Source organism: Mauremys mutica, chromosome 2 (genome assembly GCF_020497125.1).
Source record: "Mauremys mutica isolate MM-2020 ecotype Southern chromosome 2, ASM2049712v1, whole genome shotgun sequence".
Taxonomy (NCBI): Eukaryota; Metazoa; Chordata; order Testudines; family Geoemydidae; genus Mauremys; species Mauremys mutica.
Window position 1 is genome coordinate 13,332,053 of NC_059073.1, and position 13,154 is coordinate 13,345,206.

The following is a 13,154-nucleotide window of genomic DNA, read 5'->3' on the forward strand; positions in this document are numbered from 1 at the left end:
CCATTGATACCATTCTATGCCCCATTGTGCTTTACTGCTGGTCTTCTGGCGGGTGTCTGGTCAGCGGGTCACTGGCCGGTACAGTGACCACATTGGAATCCCTGGTGTTTTTCCCCCAGCACAGAGGCCTGAATTCCAGCACTTGTGCTCTGTGGCCTCTTGCAGATGGGCTGCCACTCCTTCCTGCTTGGCACCCGATTCAGACTCTGGCACCGACCATGGTACCAAAGTCCTGGAGATGCCTCCAGTGGACATAGTTGAGGGAGAGGAAAGAGCCCCTGCCCTGGTGCAAGTCACCTTCTTGTTCTCCCCAGATGACATTGTTGCGGGTCCCAGCAGCCTACTTCCCCAGGACAGTTTCAGGGCCCACCAAGACCTTCTGAAGTGGGTCACTTCGAACTTCGGCTTGGAGCTCAAAGAGACATCACCCAGCCTTCCTGTTATCCTGGCTGCAGCAGCTCTATCCAGAGTAGCCCTGCCCATCAGTGAGGTGGTGATGGGACCTGTCAAGGCCCTATGGCAGATTCCTTCTTCTCTGGCCCCCACGTCAAAGAGGGCAGAGAAAAAGTATTATGTGCCAGCAAACAGGATTGACCAGCTGTACTCTTACTGTCCCCTGGACTTCCTGGGTGTCTGGCTAACAAAAGGGACAGGCAGAGACAGTCGAGTGCTACCCCGAAACAGAAGGACTCTGAGAAATTAGACCTTTTCAGCAGAAAGTATTCCATAGGTAGCCTCCAGCTGCATATCGCCAATCAGCAGGCTCTGCTAGGGACACACGATTTTAAGCTATGGGACTCCCTGACAAAGTTCAAAGACTCCCCGATTCAAGAGGCAATGCAGGAGTTTCCGGTCCTCCTAGAGGACGGTAAGAATATGGCTAAGACCTCTCTCCAGATGGTTTTGGATGCTGCTGACTTGATGGCCTGGACAGTGGCCTCTGTGGTCACCATGAGGTGCTGTTCCTGGCTCCAATCCTCTGGCTTTCCCCAAGAGGTCCAACAATCAATCCAGGATCTCCCATTTGAAGGTTCCTCTTATTTTCTCGGAGCAGATGAGCATGAGACTTCACGGACTGAAGGACTCAAGGGCTACACTATGATCCCTAGACCTGTATGGTCCGTCTGCCTCTAGAAAACACTTCAGACCCCAGCAGCCTCCTTGGTTCTTGGGACCTCCAAGTCAGGAGCCCTACGAAAGAAAGCGCTGAGGTTATAAATGGCATCAACCATTCCCATCTACTTCAGCCCAAGCAGGTCTTCTGAAGGTATGCCCAAGAGCGCTATACCAGTCGCCATTTCAGATCTGCCCCCCCTTTCATTTGTGGACTGTCTGTTGCTATTCAGCCTGGCTTAGTCATCTATAACATCTGACCAATGGGTCCTGAGCATAGTGACAGTTGGATATATCCTTCAGTTTTTATCCATCCCTTCTTCCCATCTCGCATCCCTCTTCAGGGACCCTTCTCATGAGGCGCTCCTTTCCCAGAAGGAGCAATCCCTCCTTTGTATGGGAGCTTTGGAGGAAGTTGCTCAGTACTCGAGCGGGAAAGGGTTTTACTTACAATATTTCCTAATCCCAAAGGCAAAAGGCAGGCTCTAGCCCATCCCGCACCTGCGTTGCCTCAACAGATGTCTCAAGAAACTGAGATTTAGCATGGTCTCCCTGGCCTCCATCTTCCCCCCCCGGACCCAGGTGGCTGGTATGCTGCCCTTGACTTAAGAGTGGTTCTCAACCTTTCCAGACTACTGTACCCCTTTTAGGAGTCTGATTTGTCTTGTGTAACCCCCACATTTCACCTAACTTAAAACTTAACTTCACCTACTTGCTTACAAAATCAGATCTAAAAATACAAAAGTGTCAGAGCATACTATTACTGAAAATTTGCTTACTTTTTCGTTTTTTCTATATACACTTCTACCCTGATATAACATGACCCGATATAACATGAATTTAGATATAACGCGGTAAAGCAGCACTCCGGGAGCAGGGCTGCGCACTCTGGTGGATCAAAGCAAGTTCAATATAACGCGATTTCATCTATAACACGGTAAGATTTTTTTGGCTCCCGAGGACAGTGTTATATCAGGGTAGAGGTGTAATTCTAAAATAAAACAATTTGAATATAAATATTGTACTTACATTTCGGTGTACAGTATATAGAGCAGTATAAAGAAGTCATTTGTCGATATGAAATTTTCATTTGTACTGACTTTGCTTTCAAAACTGTGATTATGAGCTTTAGTTCTTGCTCCTAATAGTTCCTGAATATAGTAGCCACTAAAAATTAAGCTGGAATTGAAGAGCTGGACATAAGAACATAACATAAGATTTAATCCTGAGTGGAGCGCAGGAGCTGGTCCAAGAGGTAACTATAGCAGGACCGCTTGGAAATAGTGACCATAATACAATAGCATTCAACATCCCTGTGGTGGGAAGAACATCTCAACTGCCCAACACTGTGGCCTTTAATTTCAAAAGGGGGAACTATACAAAAATGAGGGGGTTAGTTAGACAAAAGTTAAAAGGTACAGTGACTAAAGTGAAATCCCTGCAAGTTGCGTGGGCCCTTTTTAAAGACACCATAATAGAGGCCCAACTTCAATGTATACCCCAAATTAAGAAAAACAGTAAAAGAACTAAAAAAGAGCCACCGTGGCTTAACCACCATGTAAAAGAAGCAGTGAAAGATAAAAAGACTTCCTTTAAAAAGTGGAAGTCAAATCCTAGTGAGGCAAATAGAAAGGAGCACAAACACTGCCAACTTAAGTGCAAGAGTGTAATAAGAAAAGCCAAAGAGGAGTTTGAAGAACGGCTAGCCAAAAACTCCAAAGGTAATAACAAAATGTTTAAGTACATCAGAAGCAGGAAGCCTGCTAAACAACCAGTGGGGCCCCTTGACGATGAAAATACAAAAGGAGCGCTTAAAGATGATAAAGTCATTGCGGAGAAACTAAATGGATTCTTTGCTTCAGTCTTCACGGCTGAGGATGTTAGGGAGATTCCCAAACCTGAGCTGGCTTTTGTAGGTGACAAATCTGAGGAACTGTCACAGATTGAAATATCAGTAGAGGCGGTTTTGGAATTAATTGATAAACTCAACATTAACAAGTCACCGGGACCAGATGGCATTCACCCAAAAGTTCTGAAAGAACTCAAATGTGAAGTTGCGGAACTATTAACTAAGGTTTGTAACCTGTCCTTTAAATCGGCTTCGGTACCCAATGACTGGAAGTTAGCTAATGTAACGCCAATATTTAAAAAGGGCTCTAGGGGTGATCCCGGCAATTACAGACCGGTAAGTCTAACGTCGGTACCGGGCAAATTAGTTGAAACAATAGTAAAGAATAAAATTGTCAGACACATAGAAAAACATAAACTGTTGAGCAATAGTCAACATGGTTTCTGTAAAGGGAAATCGTGTCTTACTAATCTATTAGAGTTCTTTGAAGGGGTCAACAAACATGTGGACAAGGGGGATCCGGTGGACATAGTGTACTTAGATTTCCAGAAAGCCTTTGACAAGGTCCCTCACCAAAGGCTCTTACGTAAATTAAGCTGTCATGGGATAAAAGGAAAGGTCCTTTCATGGATTGAGAACTGGTTAAAGGACAGGGAACAAAGGGTAGGAATTAATGGTAAGTTCTCAGAATGGAGAGGGGTAACTAGTGGTGTTCCCCAAGGGTCAGTCCTCGGACCAATCCTATTCAATTTATTCATAAATGATCTGGAGAAAGGGGTAAACAGTGAGGTGGCAAAGTTTGCAGATGATACTAAACTACTCAAGATAGTTAAGACCAAAGCAGATTGTGAAGAACTTCAAAAAGATCTCACAAAACTAAGTGATTGGGCAACAAAATGGCAAATGAAATTTAATGTGGATAAATGTAAAGTAATGCACATTGGAAAAAATAACCCCAACTATACATACAACATGATGGGGGCTAATTTAGCTACAACGAGTCAGGAAAAAGATCTTGGAGTTATCGTGGATAGTTCTCTGAAGATGTCCACGCAGTGTGCAGAGGCGGTCAAAAAAGCAAACAGGATGTTAGGAATCATTAAAAAGGGGATAGAGAATAAGACTGAGAATATATTATTGCCCTTATATAAATCCATGGTACGCCCACATCTCGAATACTGTGTACAGATGTGGTCTCCTCACCTCAAAAAAGATATTCTAGCAGTAGAAAAGGTTCAGAAAAGAGCAACTAAAATGATTAGGGGTTTGGAGAAGGTCCCATATGAGGAAAGATTAAAGAGGCTAGGACTCTTCAGTTTGGAAAAGAGAAGACTAAGGGGGGACATGATAGAGGTATATAAAATCATGAGTGATGTTGAGAAAGTGGATAAGGAAAAGTTATTTACTTATTCCCATAATACAAGAACTAGGGGTCACCAAATGAAATTAATAGGCAGCAGGTTTAAAACAAATAAAAGGAAGTTCTTCTTCACGCAGCGCACAGTCAACTTGTGGAACTCCTTACCTGAGGAGGTTGTGAAGGCTAGGACTATAACAATGTTTAAAAGGGACTGGATAAATTCATGGTGGCTAAGTCCATAAATGGCTATTAGCCAGGATGGGTAAGAATGGTGTCCCTAGCCTCTGTTCGTCAGAGGATGGAGATGGATGGCAGGAGAGAGATCACTTGATCATTGCCTGTTAGGTTCACTCCCTCAGGGGCACCTGGCATTGGCCACTGTCGGTAGACAGATACTGGGCTAGATGGACCTTTGGTCTGACCCGGTACGGCCTTTCTTATGTTCTTATGTTCTTAACACAGTATTTAATTTGCATATCTATCTTTTGTTTATAGGTCTGCTCACACACTGCAGCCTTCCTCAGGAGATATTTCCACCAGTGTATCTGTCCAGCTTTACAATGGAGAGACCCAGCAACTTATCATTAAATTAGAAAATATTGGAACAGAACCTCTGGAGAAGCTAGAGGTCACAGCAAAAACAGTCAACTCAAAAGGTATGTATGCTGGTGTATGATTAGAAAAATCCCTCGCTTCAAGAGAAGCATCTACAAAGTGGTTGTGACAGACTGTCTTAGTGGAGTGATGTTTTAGAATTCAAGTAGCCCTCTCCCCTAATAAAGATTGAGGGGATTTATTTAGTTGGACATCAGTGTCCTCTTTGGGAATCAGAAGCAGAAACCTCATCTCTAAAATAATCATTTCTTATTATAATATATAATAGGAGCCAAGATTGATTAGCCATAGATACTACATTGACTATGAAGAAATCAGATAAATGAGATGGTATTTTGTAGAGAAACAGAATATACATAAGCAAGATGGCTTATTAAAGAATAATCTTGTTTTAACCCTAAAGTTTCCGGCCATCTTGTAATGGAGTACATCAACCAAAAGGACTACTTCTCCATGGTCTTACAGGCACTGGAGGATTACTGGGGCTGTTTCACTGACATCAATGCGGGGTGTTCAGGGAAGGTGCATGATGCAGGCATCTTTTGGAAGACTGGACTGTATAGAAAGCTGCATGCTGGGACTTTCTTTCCAGACTAGAAGATTCCCATCGGGAATGTGAAAATTCCCATAGTGATCCTGGGAGACCCCACCTATCCCTTGCTCCTGTGGCTCATGAAGCCTTGCACTGGGACCTAGGCAGCAGCAAGGTGCGCTTGAACAGCAGACTCAGCAAGTATCAAATGACCGTTGAATGTGCCTTTGGTTGATTAAAAGGTCGTTGGCACTGTCTTTTTGGATGGTTAGACCTCAGTGAGGAAAATATTCCGATGGTCATAGCAGCCTGCTGTACTTTACATAATATTTCTGAAGTGAAGGGGGAAAAGTCCTGGGGTGGACCACTGAGGCTGATCGGCTGGCTGCTGATTTTGGGCAGCCAGATACAAGGGCAATTAGAGGGGCACAGTGGGAGGCTATTAGAATCAGGGAGGCTTTGAAGGAGCATTTTGACAGTGATTCCCAGTAATGCGTCTTTGGCCTTGGCTACACTTGCAAATTTGCAGCGCTGCAGCAGGGTGTGAAAACACACCCTCTCCAGCGCTGCAAATTGCGGCGCTTCAAAGCGCCAGTGTGGTCAAAGCCCCAGCTCTGGGAGCGCGGCTTCCAGTGCTGTACGTTATTCCCCACAGGGAGGTGGAATACGGACAGCGCTGCGGGGAGGGATAGCTCAGTGGTTTGACCATTGGCCTGCTAAACCCAGGGTTGTGAGTTCAGTCCTTGAGGAGGCCACTTAAGGATCTGGGTCAAAAATTGGTCCTGCTAGTGAAGGCAGGGGGCTGGACTAGATGACCTTTCAAGGTCCCTTCCAGTTCTAGGAGATTGGTATATCTCCAATTATTACCTTTTATTAAAGACCTGTCAGGTATAATTGATTCTGTCTGAATGTGGGCACTTGGACTAGATGATCTCTTGAGATCTCTTCCAGCCCTGCATTTCTCTGATTTCTGCCTTGTTGTAACAGGCAATTTTAAAATTGCAGTAACATCCTCCAGTGAGTCCATAGTGTTGGGTGCATCACAGCAGCACACCCTTGTTTTCTCGTTAGGTCCTCCCTGATGTTCAGCACTGAGATTAACTTCTTTTTTAAAATCTTTGAATAGAGGAAAATCCAGACATAATATCAAATGTCACTTAAAAGCTTGAGAATGGCTGTGCTGCTGGCGTGCTTAGACCAATGTCTATCATGCTGACCAATATTATTGTCCTGTTCCCTTGTAGTTCTATCTGTCTGTCTCCCCTTGTTCTCATTTTATACTTAAATTGTAAGGTCTTTGGGGTAGGGACTATCTTTTTGTTTTGTGTTTGTACAGTGCCTAGCTCCTTGGAGTTTCTACCTCTTCCCTTGGCCTGTGCCAGGGGAAGTAGAAGGTATTCAAAAGTGAGCTGAGTCTTAGTGCTGGGGCTAAGGCAGGTCCACCCTGGGTTACTGATTATATGGTGAGAGCCCTGTAATCCTGCACTGGGTCCAGTTAAATACCTGATATGTGAAAACAAAAACAATGAGGAGTCTGGTGGCACCTTAAAGACTAACACATTTATTTGGGCATAAGCTTTTGTGGGTAAAGTGGGTTTTTTACCTACGAAAGCTTATGCCCAAATAAATTTGTTAGTCTTTAAGGTGCCACCGGACTCCTCGTTGTTTTTGTGGATACAGACTAACACGGCTATCCCTCTGATACTTGATATGTGAGAGTAGGAGGAGGGCATATATTGTGTCCTGCTACTTAAGTCCTTCCCGTGTGTTGTTTATTCACCTGCATATCCTGCCAGCACTTCTGTGGGCACATCTACACTTAAAATGCTTCATAAATGCTGCTGTAGTGTTTTAATGATGACTCTCTAACCCAGTGGGCGAGAGCTCTCCTGTCGTCTTAGTTAATCCACTTCCCTGTGAGGCAGTAGCTATGTTGGCGGGAGAAGCTCTCAGTGGCAGCTCCACTAGTGCTCCCACCCCATCTGGACTTGATTTCACAAGATCACAATCAGTTGCTTCACCCGAACTGAACCTCCCTGCACTTGACAGCATAGTTGCTGCGTGACTGAACTCTGAAGGGCAGGCCTGCTCAGAACAGGCTCGGCAAATCTTGCTAGGTAGGAGAAAGTTAGCCCTGGTGGAAGGCTATTTGGCTAAGCTGAAACACTTTACTAGTTAGGCCTCCGAGCAGAATCTTTCTCCATCCTGGTCTTCTCTGTAGTCTATATTGGATGATCTGCTCCACCTCTTTTAAGGTTCACTTGGCAGCCATCTTGGTCATCTAGTGGAGGTCAAATCCATTATTCTCCCATGAGATGACGGTCATATTTTTCAAGAGTCTGGAAAGAATCTACCCTCAGGTTCATGACCTGATTCCCCCAGGGGACTTAAACCTGGTCCTGTCAATGCCCATTGAGCCATTCACATCTTGTTCCATACTGCTTCTGTCTTGGAAGTTCGCTTTTCTAGTGACGATCACCTCGGCCAGAAGGGTCTCTGAGGATCAAAACCCTGACGTCAGAACCCCCTTATACGGTGGTCTTCAGGGACAAAGTCCAGCTGCGCCCCCATCTGGCCTTCCTACCAAAGGTGGTGTCGCAATTCCACAACAACCAGGACATTTTTCTTCCTGTCTTTTCCGAAACCTCACAAGACTGCCAAGGAGGTCTGATCCATACATTACATGTTAGGCGAGCTCTAGACTTCTCTATTGAGAGGACTAAGCGCTTCCGCAAGTCTGTGCAACTCTTTGTAGCAATAGTGGAAAGAATGAGAGGGCTGCCAGTATCATCCCAAAGAATCTTATCCTGAATAATCGCCTGTATCTTGTCTTGCTATGTGTAGGCGAAGGTTCCGCCTCCAGCTATTGTAACCACTCATTCCACAAGAGCTCATAGCTTATCAGCAGCATTCCTTGCACAAGTACCAATCCAGGAAATCTGCAGAGCTGCAACATGGTCGTCAGTTCATACCTTACTGTCCCACTATGCTATCACCCAATAGGCCCATGGCGATGCCAGCTTTGGAAGAGTGGTATTACAGTCAGCGCATCCATAAATTCCGAGCCCACCTCCAAAGGTACTGCTTGGGAGTCCCCTAGTATGGAATGGACAGGAGCAAGCACCACTGTGTTCTTGCCTCCCCTACAGTATGATTTTGGGAAACTGCATCTGCTAAGAGCTGGACCAACAGTTAAGAGGAGTTTATTGGAGATTTCCCCCAGCAAACCCCAGTCCTCTTGTTGTGTAATCAATGGTCTTAATGTCTTTTTTTAAGAAAGGAAAAATCTCTTGTAAGAAGACCAATCAGAACACTCACTAGATGAGATATTAAAAGCCAAATCTGCTTAAGATATTTTACAAGCAATGAGATTTGGAGCATTATAGTCAATCTTGTATCCAGATTTATTATGGATTAATGGGGTAGATTTCAAACAGGTAGAACAGCACATTTTACAGAATATTCCCCACCCCCTCCGGAAGAAAAAAGGCATGATCACTTCTTTCTCTTATTTACTACTTCCTTTTGATTTTGAGAAGGGAAAAATTAACTTAAGGTAATTGTGAGTACCCTTAAATCCAGAGACTATTGAAACAGATCAGGTTTTGTATATTTGCAGGCTATGTGCTTTCTGAAGTTCCCATACCAGAAGGACTTAGAGACTTTCTATTGGGTAGGTTGGTAAGCAGTGTTTTGAGCATCAACCTGTTCAGTGTGCCAACTGTGGAGAGCTGCAGTTAGATCCTTTGTCATACCTTTCCAAAACATTTTCTCAATGTGAGTCCAGATCAGACTGGATCCTTCAGTCTCTTTTCAATTAACAGCACTGAGTAGCCCTCCCCTTTAACGTTGTCACTGCTAGCTAGTCTCTCTCAGTGGTGATTTGTGGACACAATGTCATAAAGGAGAAAAAGGTTACTTACCACAATAAGCCCTGATTACTAAATATTTTGGCTCTGTAGATAAATACCAGTCCTCGCTTCCACTTTGGAAACTTAAGGGGGGATGCACCCGAAGATAGAGTAATGGAGGAACTGTTAGGGATTGGAGACTTTTTATGCCCTTGGTTCTAGAATACTGGGACAGACATGTACATGCTCCCTTAATGTCAGCTTTGAAATGGGTTGTAGCACAGTTTACCAGTGTATAGGTCTTAGCACAGCTCTTCAGAGATGACATATTTGGAGCACAAATGTTATATTGTTAAATTAATTTTTGCATTTTTTAGTGCAACATTGTTTGACTTAATTTATTTGCACATCAGAAAAATCTAGCTAGGAAGTTATTATTCGGGGTGCAATGGTTGTGGTGAGAGTTTTACTATATATGCTCTTTAGTCTTTAAGGGTATTTCTACACAGCATTATTTAGTGAAGCTGCACAGCTGGGTTGACAAACTTGGATGTAGAGGGGCTCCCATTAATGTAAAAATAGCTGCATAGGCAGTGCTATGAAGTTGAATCTCAGGCTTGAGCTTGGGCTCTGAAGCCCACCTCCCTTCCTAAATTTTCAGATGGAAATCATTTTTAACCAGATATCTTCAATGAAGCTATTGATTCTCTAACCTTGTAAGGTATGTAGCATTTCTCAGACTCATTCTTAACAATGCTAGTTTTTAATTTTTGCATTAATTTTAAATGTAACTTGTAAATTTAAATTCTTGTTCGTAGATGAGCATAATTTTAGTTCTTGACAACTTTTAGAATAAACTTAAGATAAGGGAGGGAAATGCAATATAAACTGTAATTACTGAATCATGGAAGAGTTTCACTTGCCAATTTTTCCCTGTAAACCTGGATTTGCAGAGCTAAATATTGTCCATTTGAAATCATGAGGCTTTTAAACTTAAACATAAGCTTAGAAACTGTCTGTGGAGCTGTTGTAGTTGGTTCCGCCTTTTTTGTGATTTGTTTTTGTATTGGATGGCTGTCCTCAGGTGGCTGAACCCATGAATCATCACAGATCCAGTAATCACCCCAAATACACACACAAATCTGTGATCTATTGCCAGGCACTTTGATACCACAGAATATGTGCTGAGGAGAAAGTCCAGGATATACACCTTAAAACACTTAAAATAGTCTTCACCAAACAATGACACTCCTCCACCAGTGAAATAGGTCACATCTTGTAACAGGCCACCTAAATATCCTGAGAGAACCTGCTTCAATACAGAAATAAAACCCTTTAATAAACACACTGCTAGTGGTCACCTACCACCCCCATACTAGAATCCATATCAACCTTACCTCTCAGTCCTCATCCTCAATGGAAATCTGCACAACACTTTAAAAAAACAAGCCTGGGAGCTTAATTTAATAACTTTTCTAGATATTAATGCTCATGGACTGAATAGAGATTCTGGATTTATGGGTTATTACAAAAATCTGTAACCCACTTAACACCCCATCTCATCCTTTTTTCCCCTTTCCCCCTATGACTGGAGAGGTATTAATGGGACACTTCACCTTGAATAGTTCCTTGACATATGTATTAACTACTTATGCTTAACAATCTGTTCCACCTTGTATTTAGCTGAGACACTCTTGAGTACATTTCCCAGACCTGAGGAAGAGCTCTGTGTAAGCTTGAAAGCTTGTCTCTCGCCAACAGAAGTTGGTCTAATATTACCTCACCCACCTGGCTTGTCTAATATGAAAAGCAGTCTTACACTGTAGCCATTATCAAGTAAACACGTTTAGGGGTGAAAAATTAAAACAGTCATTCTTATTATATTCTCATCCCTAGATGTAATACATTTCACATTGGAATTAGATTTCTTCAAACAAACCATCTGCTTCTAAAACGCACACAAGATAATTCCTGTCAATTATATTCTACAGTAGCTATGAGATGTCAGCCTTAATAAATTGACAGTGAAATACAAGAAGATGCAAATTAATTTTCAGCTGAGAACAAGTATAAAACAGAATATTGTCAGAGTAGCTGTTCCACCCTTTCAGAACAGAGATTGGAACTCTCTGGCTGTTGTAACTGCACACTTGTTCCCTCAGGTTCATGAGGAGCCATTGCCTTGACCCCACTTCTGTTTCTTGGGACTACTGTCAAAAGAGTACTTGGAACCCTCTGTCTTTTTCTTCTTGCTAGATAAGTACTTAATATTAGTGGTGGGTTCATTTTACTATTGTAGTTGAAGTTTCATGGTGATGTTAGTCCTGTCCCACTATGTGGTCTAGCCACACACACAAGCAAAATCTGAGCTAAGACTCTGAATAAATGAGTAGTAAGGACGGTGTGTGGATTTGTACTCGCAGTCTACTCAGTGCTACAGTTGCTAGGTAAGTAGCCTTTCTTCTTCGAGTGGTGGTCCCTATATGTATTGCAAACTCTGGTGCACCTGCATGCAATGTGCTGGAGCCAGAAGATTTTTTTGTAGCTAACCTGCGTGTGTGATGTGTTTTTGCCTCATGTCTCAGGCAAGGTTATATTAGGTTATGTGGATCAATGCCTCTTCAGTTCCCTCTTACCGCTGTATGGTCAGAGTCGGAATCCCTGTTCCTTCATGATCATAGTTTGACTGCAAGAGCATTTTCATCCATTTGTATATAGTTTTTCTTTGTTTTTATTCTTCAGTTAGCTGTAAATAGTTGTTAGGATAGTGTACTTAGTTAATCTTCGTTGGACAAGAGACAGTGCTTCCGCACCCTCGTGGAAGAGGGCTGCCTGGTACCCGATGGGTACATACTCCCATTGCCTCACCATGTGTGTGGTCATGCGCCGCAACTCTTGGCTACAATCCAATGGCTTCCCATGGGAGGTCAAGACCACTATACAGGACCTCCCCTTCGACAAGGAGATGTGCTTCTCCGCCAAAGCAGATGAGTCCCTGATGGACTTGAGGGTGGCACTCTGGTTGCTTGGGATCTACATCCCATCACAAACAGCAGTGACATCCCTTCCATCCCTGGCAGTATGCATGATATTCACCCTGCTATCACTGGCAACAAGAATTCCCGCAGAAGCGGCACCACCCACAGTGCCCCAGGCTGTGTCCTGCCACGAACATCTCCTGCATTCTGACCCACCAACAGCCCAAGGCTCACTTGTGAGTCAAAAGTCAAGTGCTGTGAACCCTCCCTGTCACCACCTCTGGTCCCCGAGGTCATATTTTGGGGTCGTCTGGCCCTATTTGCCCACAATTGTGGCAAGATTGCCATGGATGGTTGAGTGCACCACAGATACTCAGTTGAATTCCTTGTCTTCTGCACACACAGCCCCCCTCAGACGCTTGCCGGGGGTCCTTCCCGTCACTGCCTCTTGCAAGAAGTGGCTGCCCTTGTAGCGATGGGCATCATGGAGCTGGTACCCAGCTCCTTCTTGGGCAGAAGATTTTACTCCCCATACTTTCTCATCCTGAAAAAGTGCAGAGGATGCCACTCTACACTCAATCTCTGCCTCCTCAACACTTTTTTCAGGAAATCCAAGTTCCATATGGTGATGCTGACATCTGTCATTCCCTCCCTTCGCTAGGGAGCCTGGTTCGCAGCTTCGACATTAGACGCATACTTTCACATTAACATTCACCCAGGCTACTGAAAATTTCTCTGCTTCTGTGTGGGCCACAACCACTACCAATTCAGAGTTCTCCCCGTTGGCATTGCGATGGCCCCATGGGTCCTCACAAAAGTCTTTGCTGTCAAGGCAGCACAGATGCGTTGTCTCGAT

General features: G+C 43.8%; 1 protein-coding gene across 6 annotated transcripts in view; it reads left to right on the plus strand.

The window, feature by feature from the left end:
• TRAPPC9 (trafficking protein particle complex subunit 9) overlaps positions 1 to 13,154 on the plus strand; it is an 819,600-nt gene that overhangs the window by 137,727 nt on the left and 668,719 nt on the right. For all 6 annotated transcript variants that reach the window (XM_045006039.1, XM_045006043.1, XM_045006044.1 and 3 more), the window contains exon 15: positions 4,818 to 4,978. In XM_045006039.1, the coding sequence (XP_044861974.1) occupies positions 4,818 to 4,978 (161 nt within the window). The remainder of the gene's footprint in view (positions 1 to 4,817; positions 4,979 to 13,154) is intronic.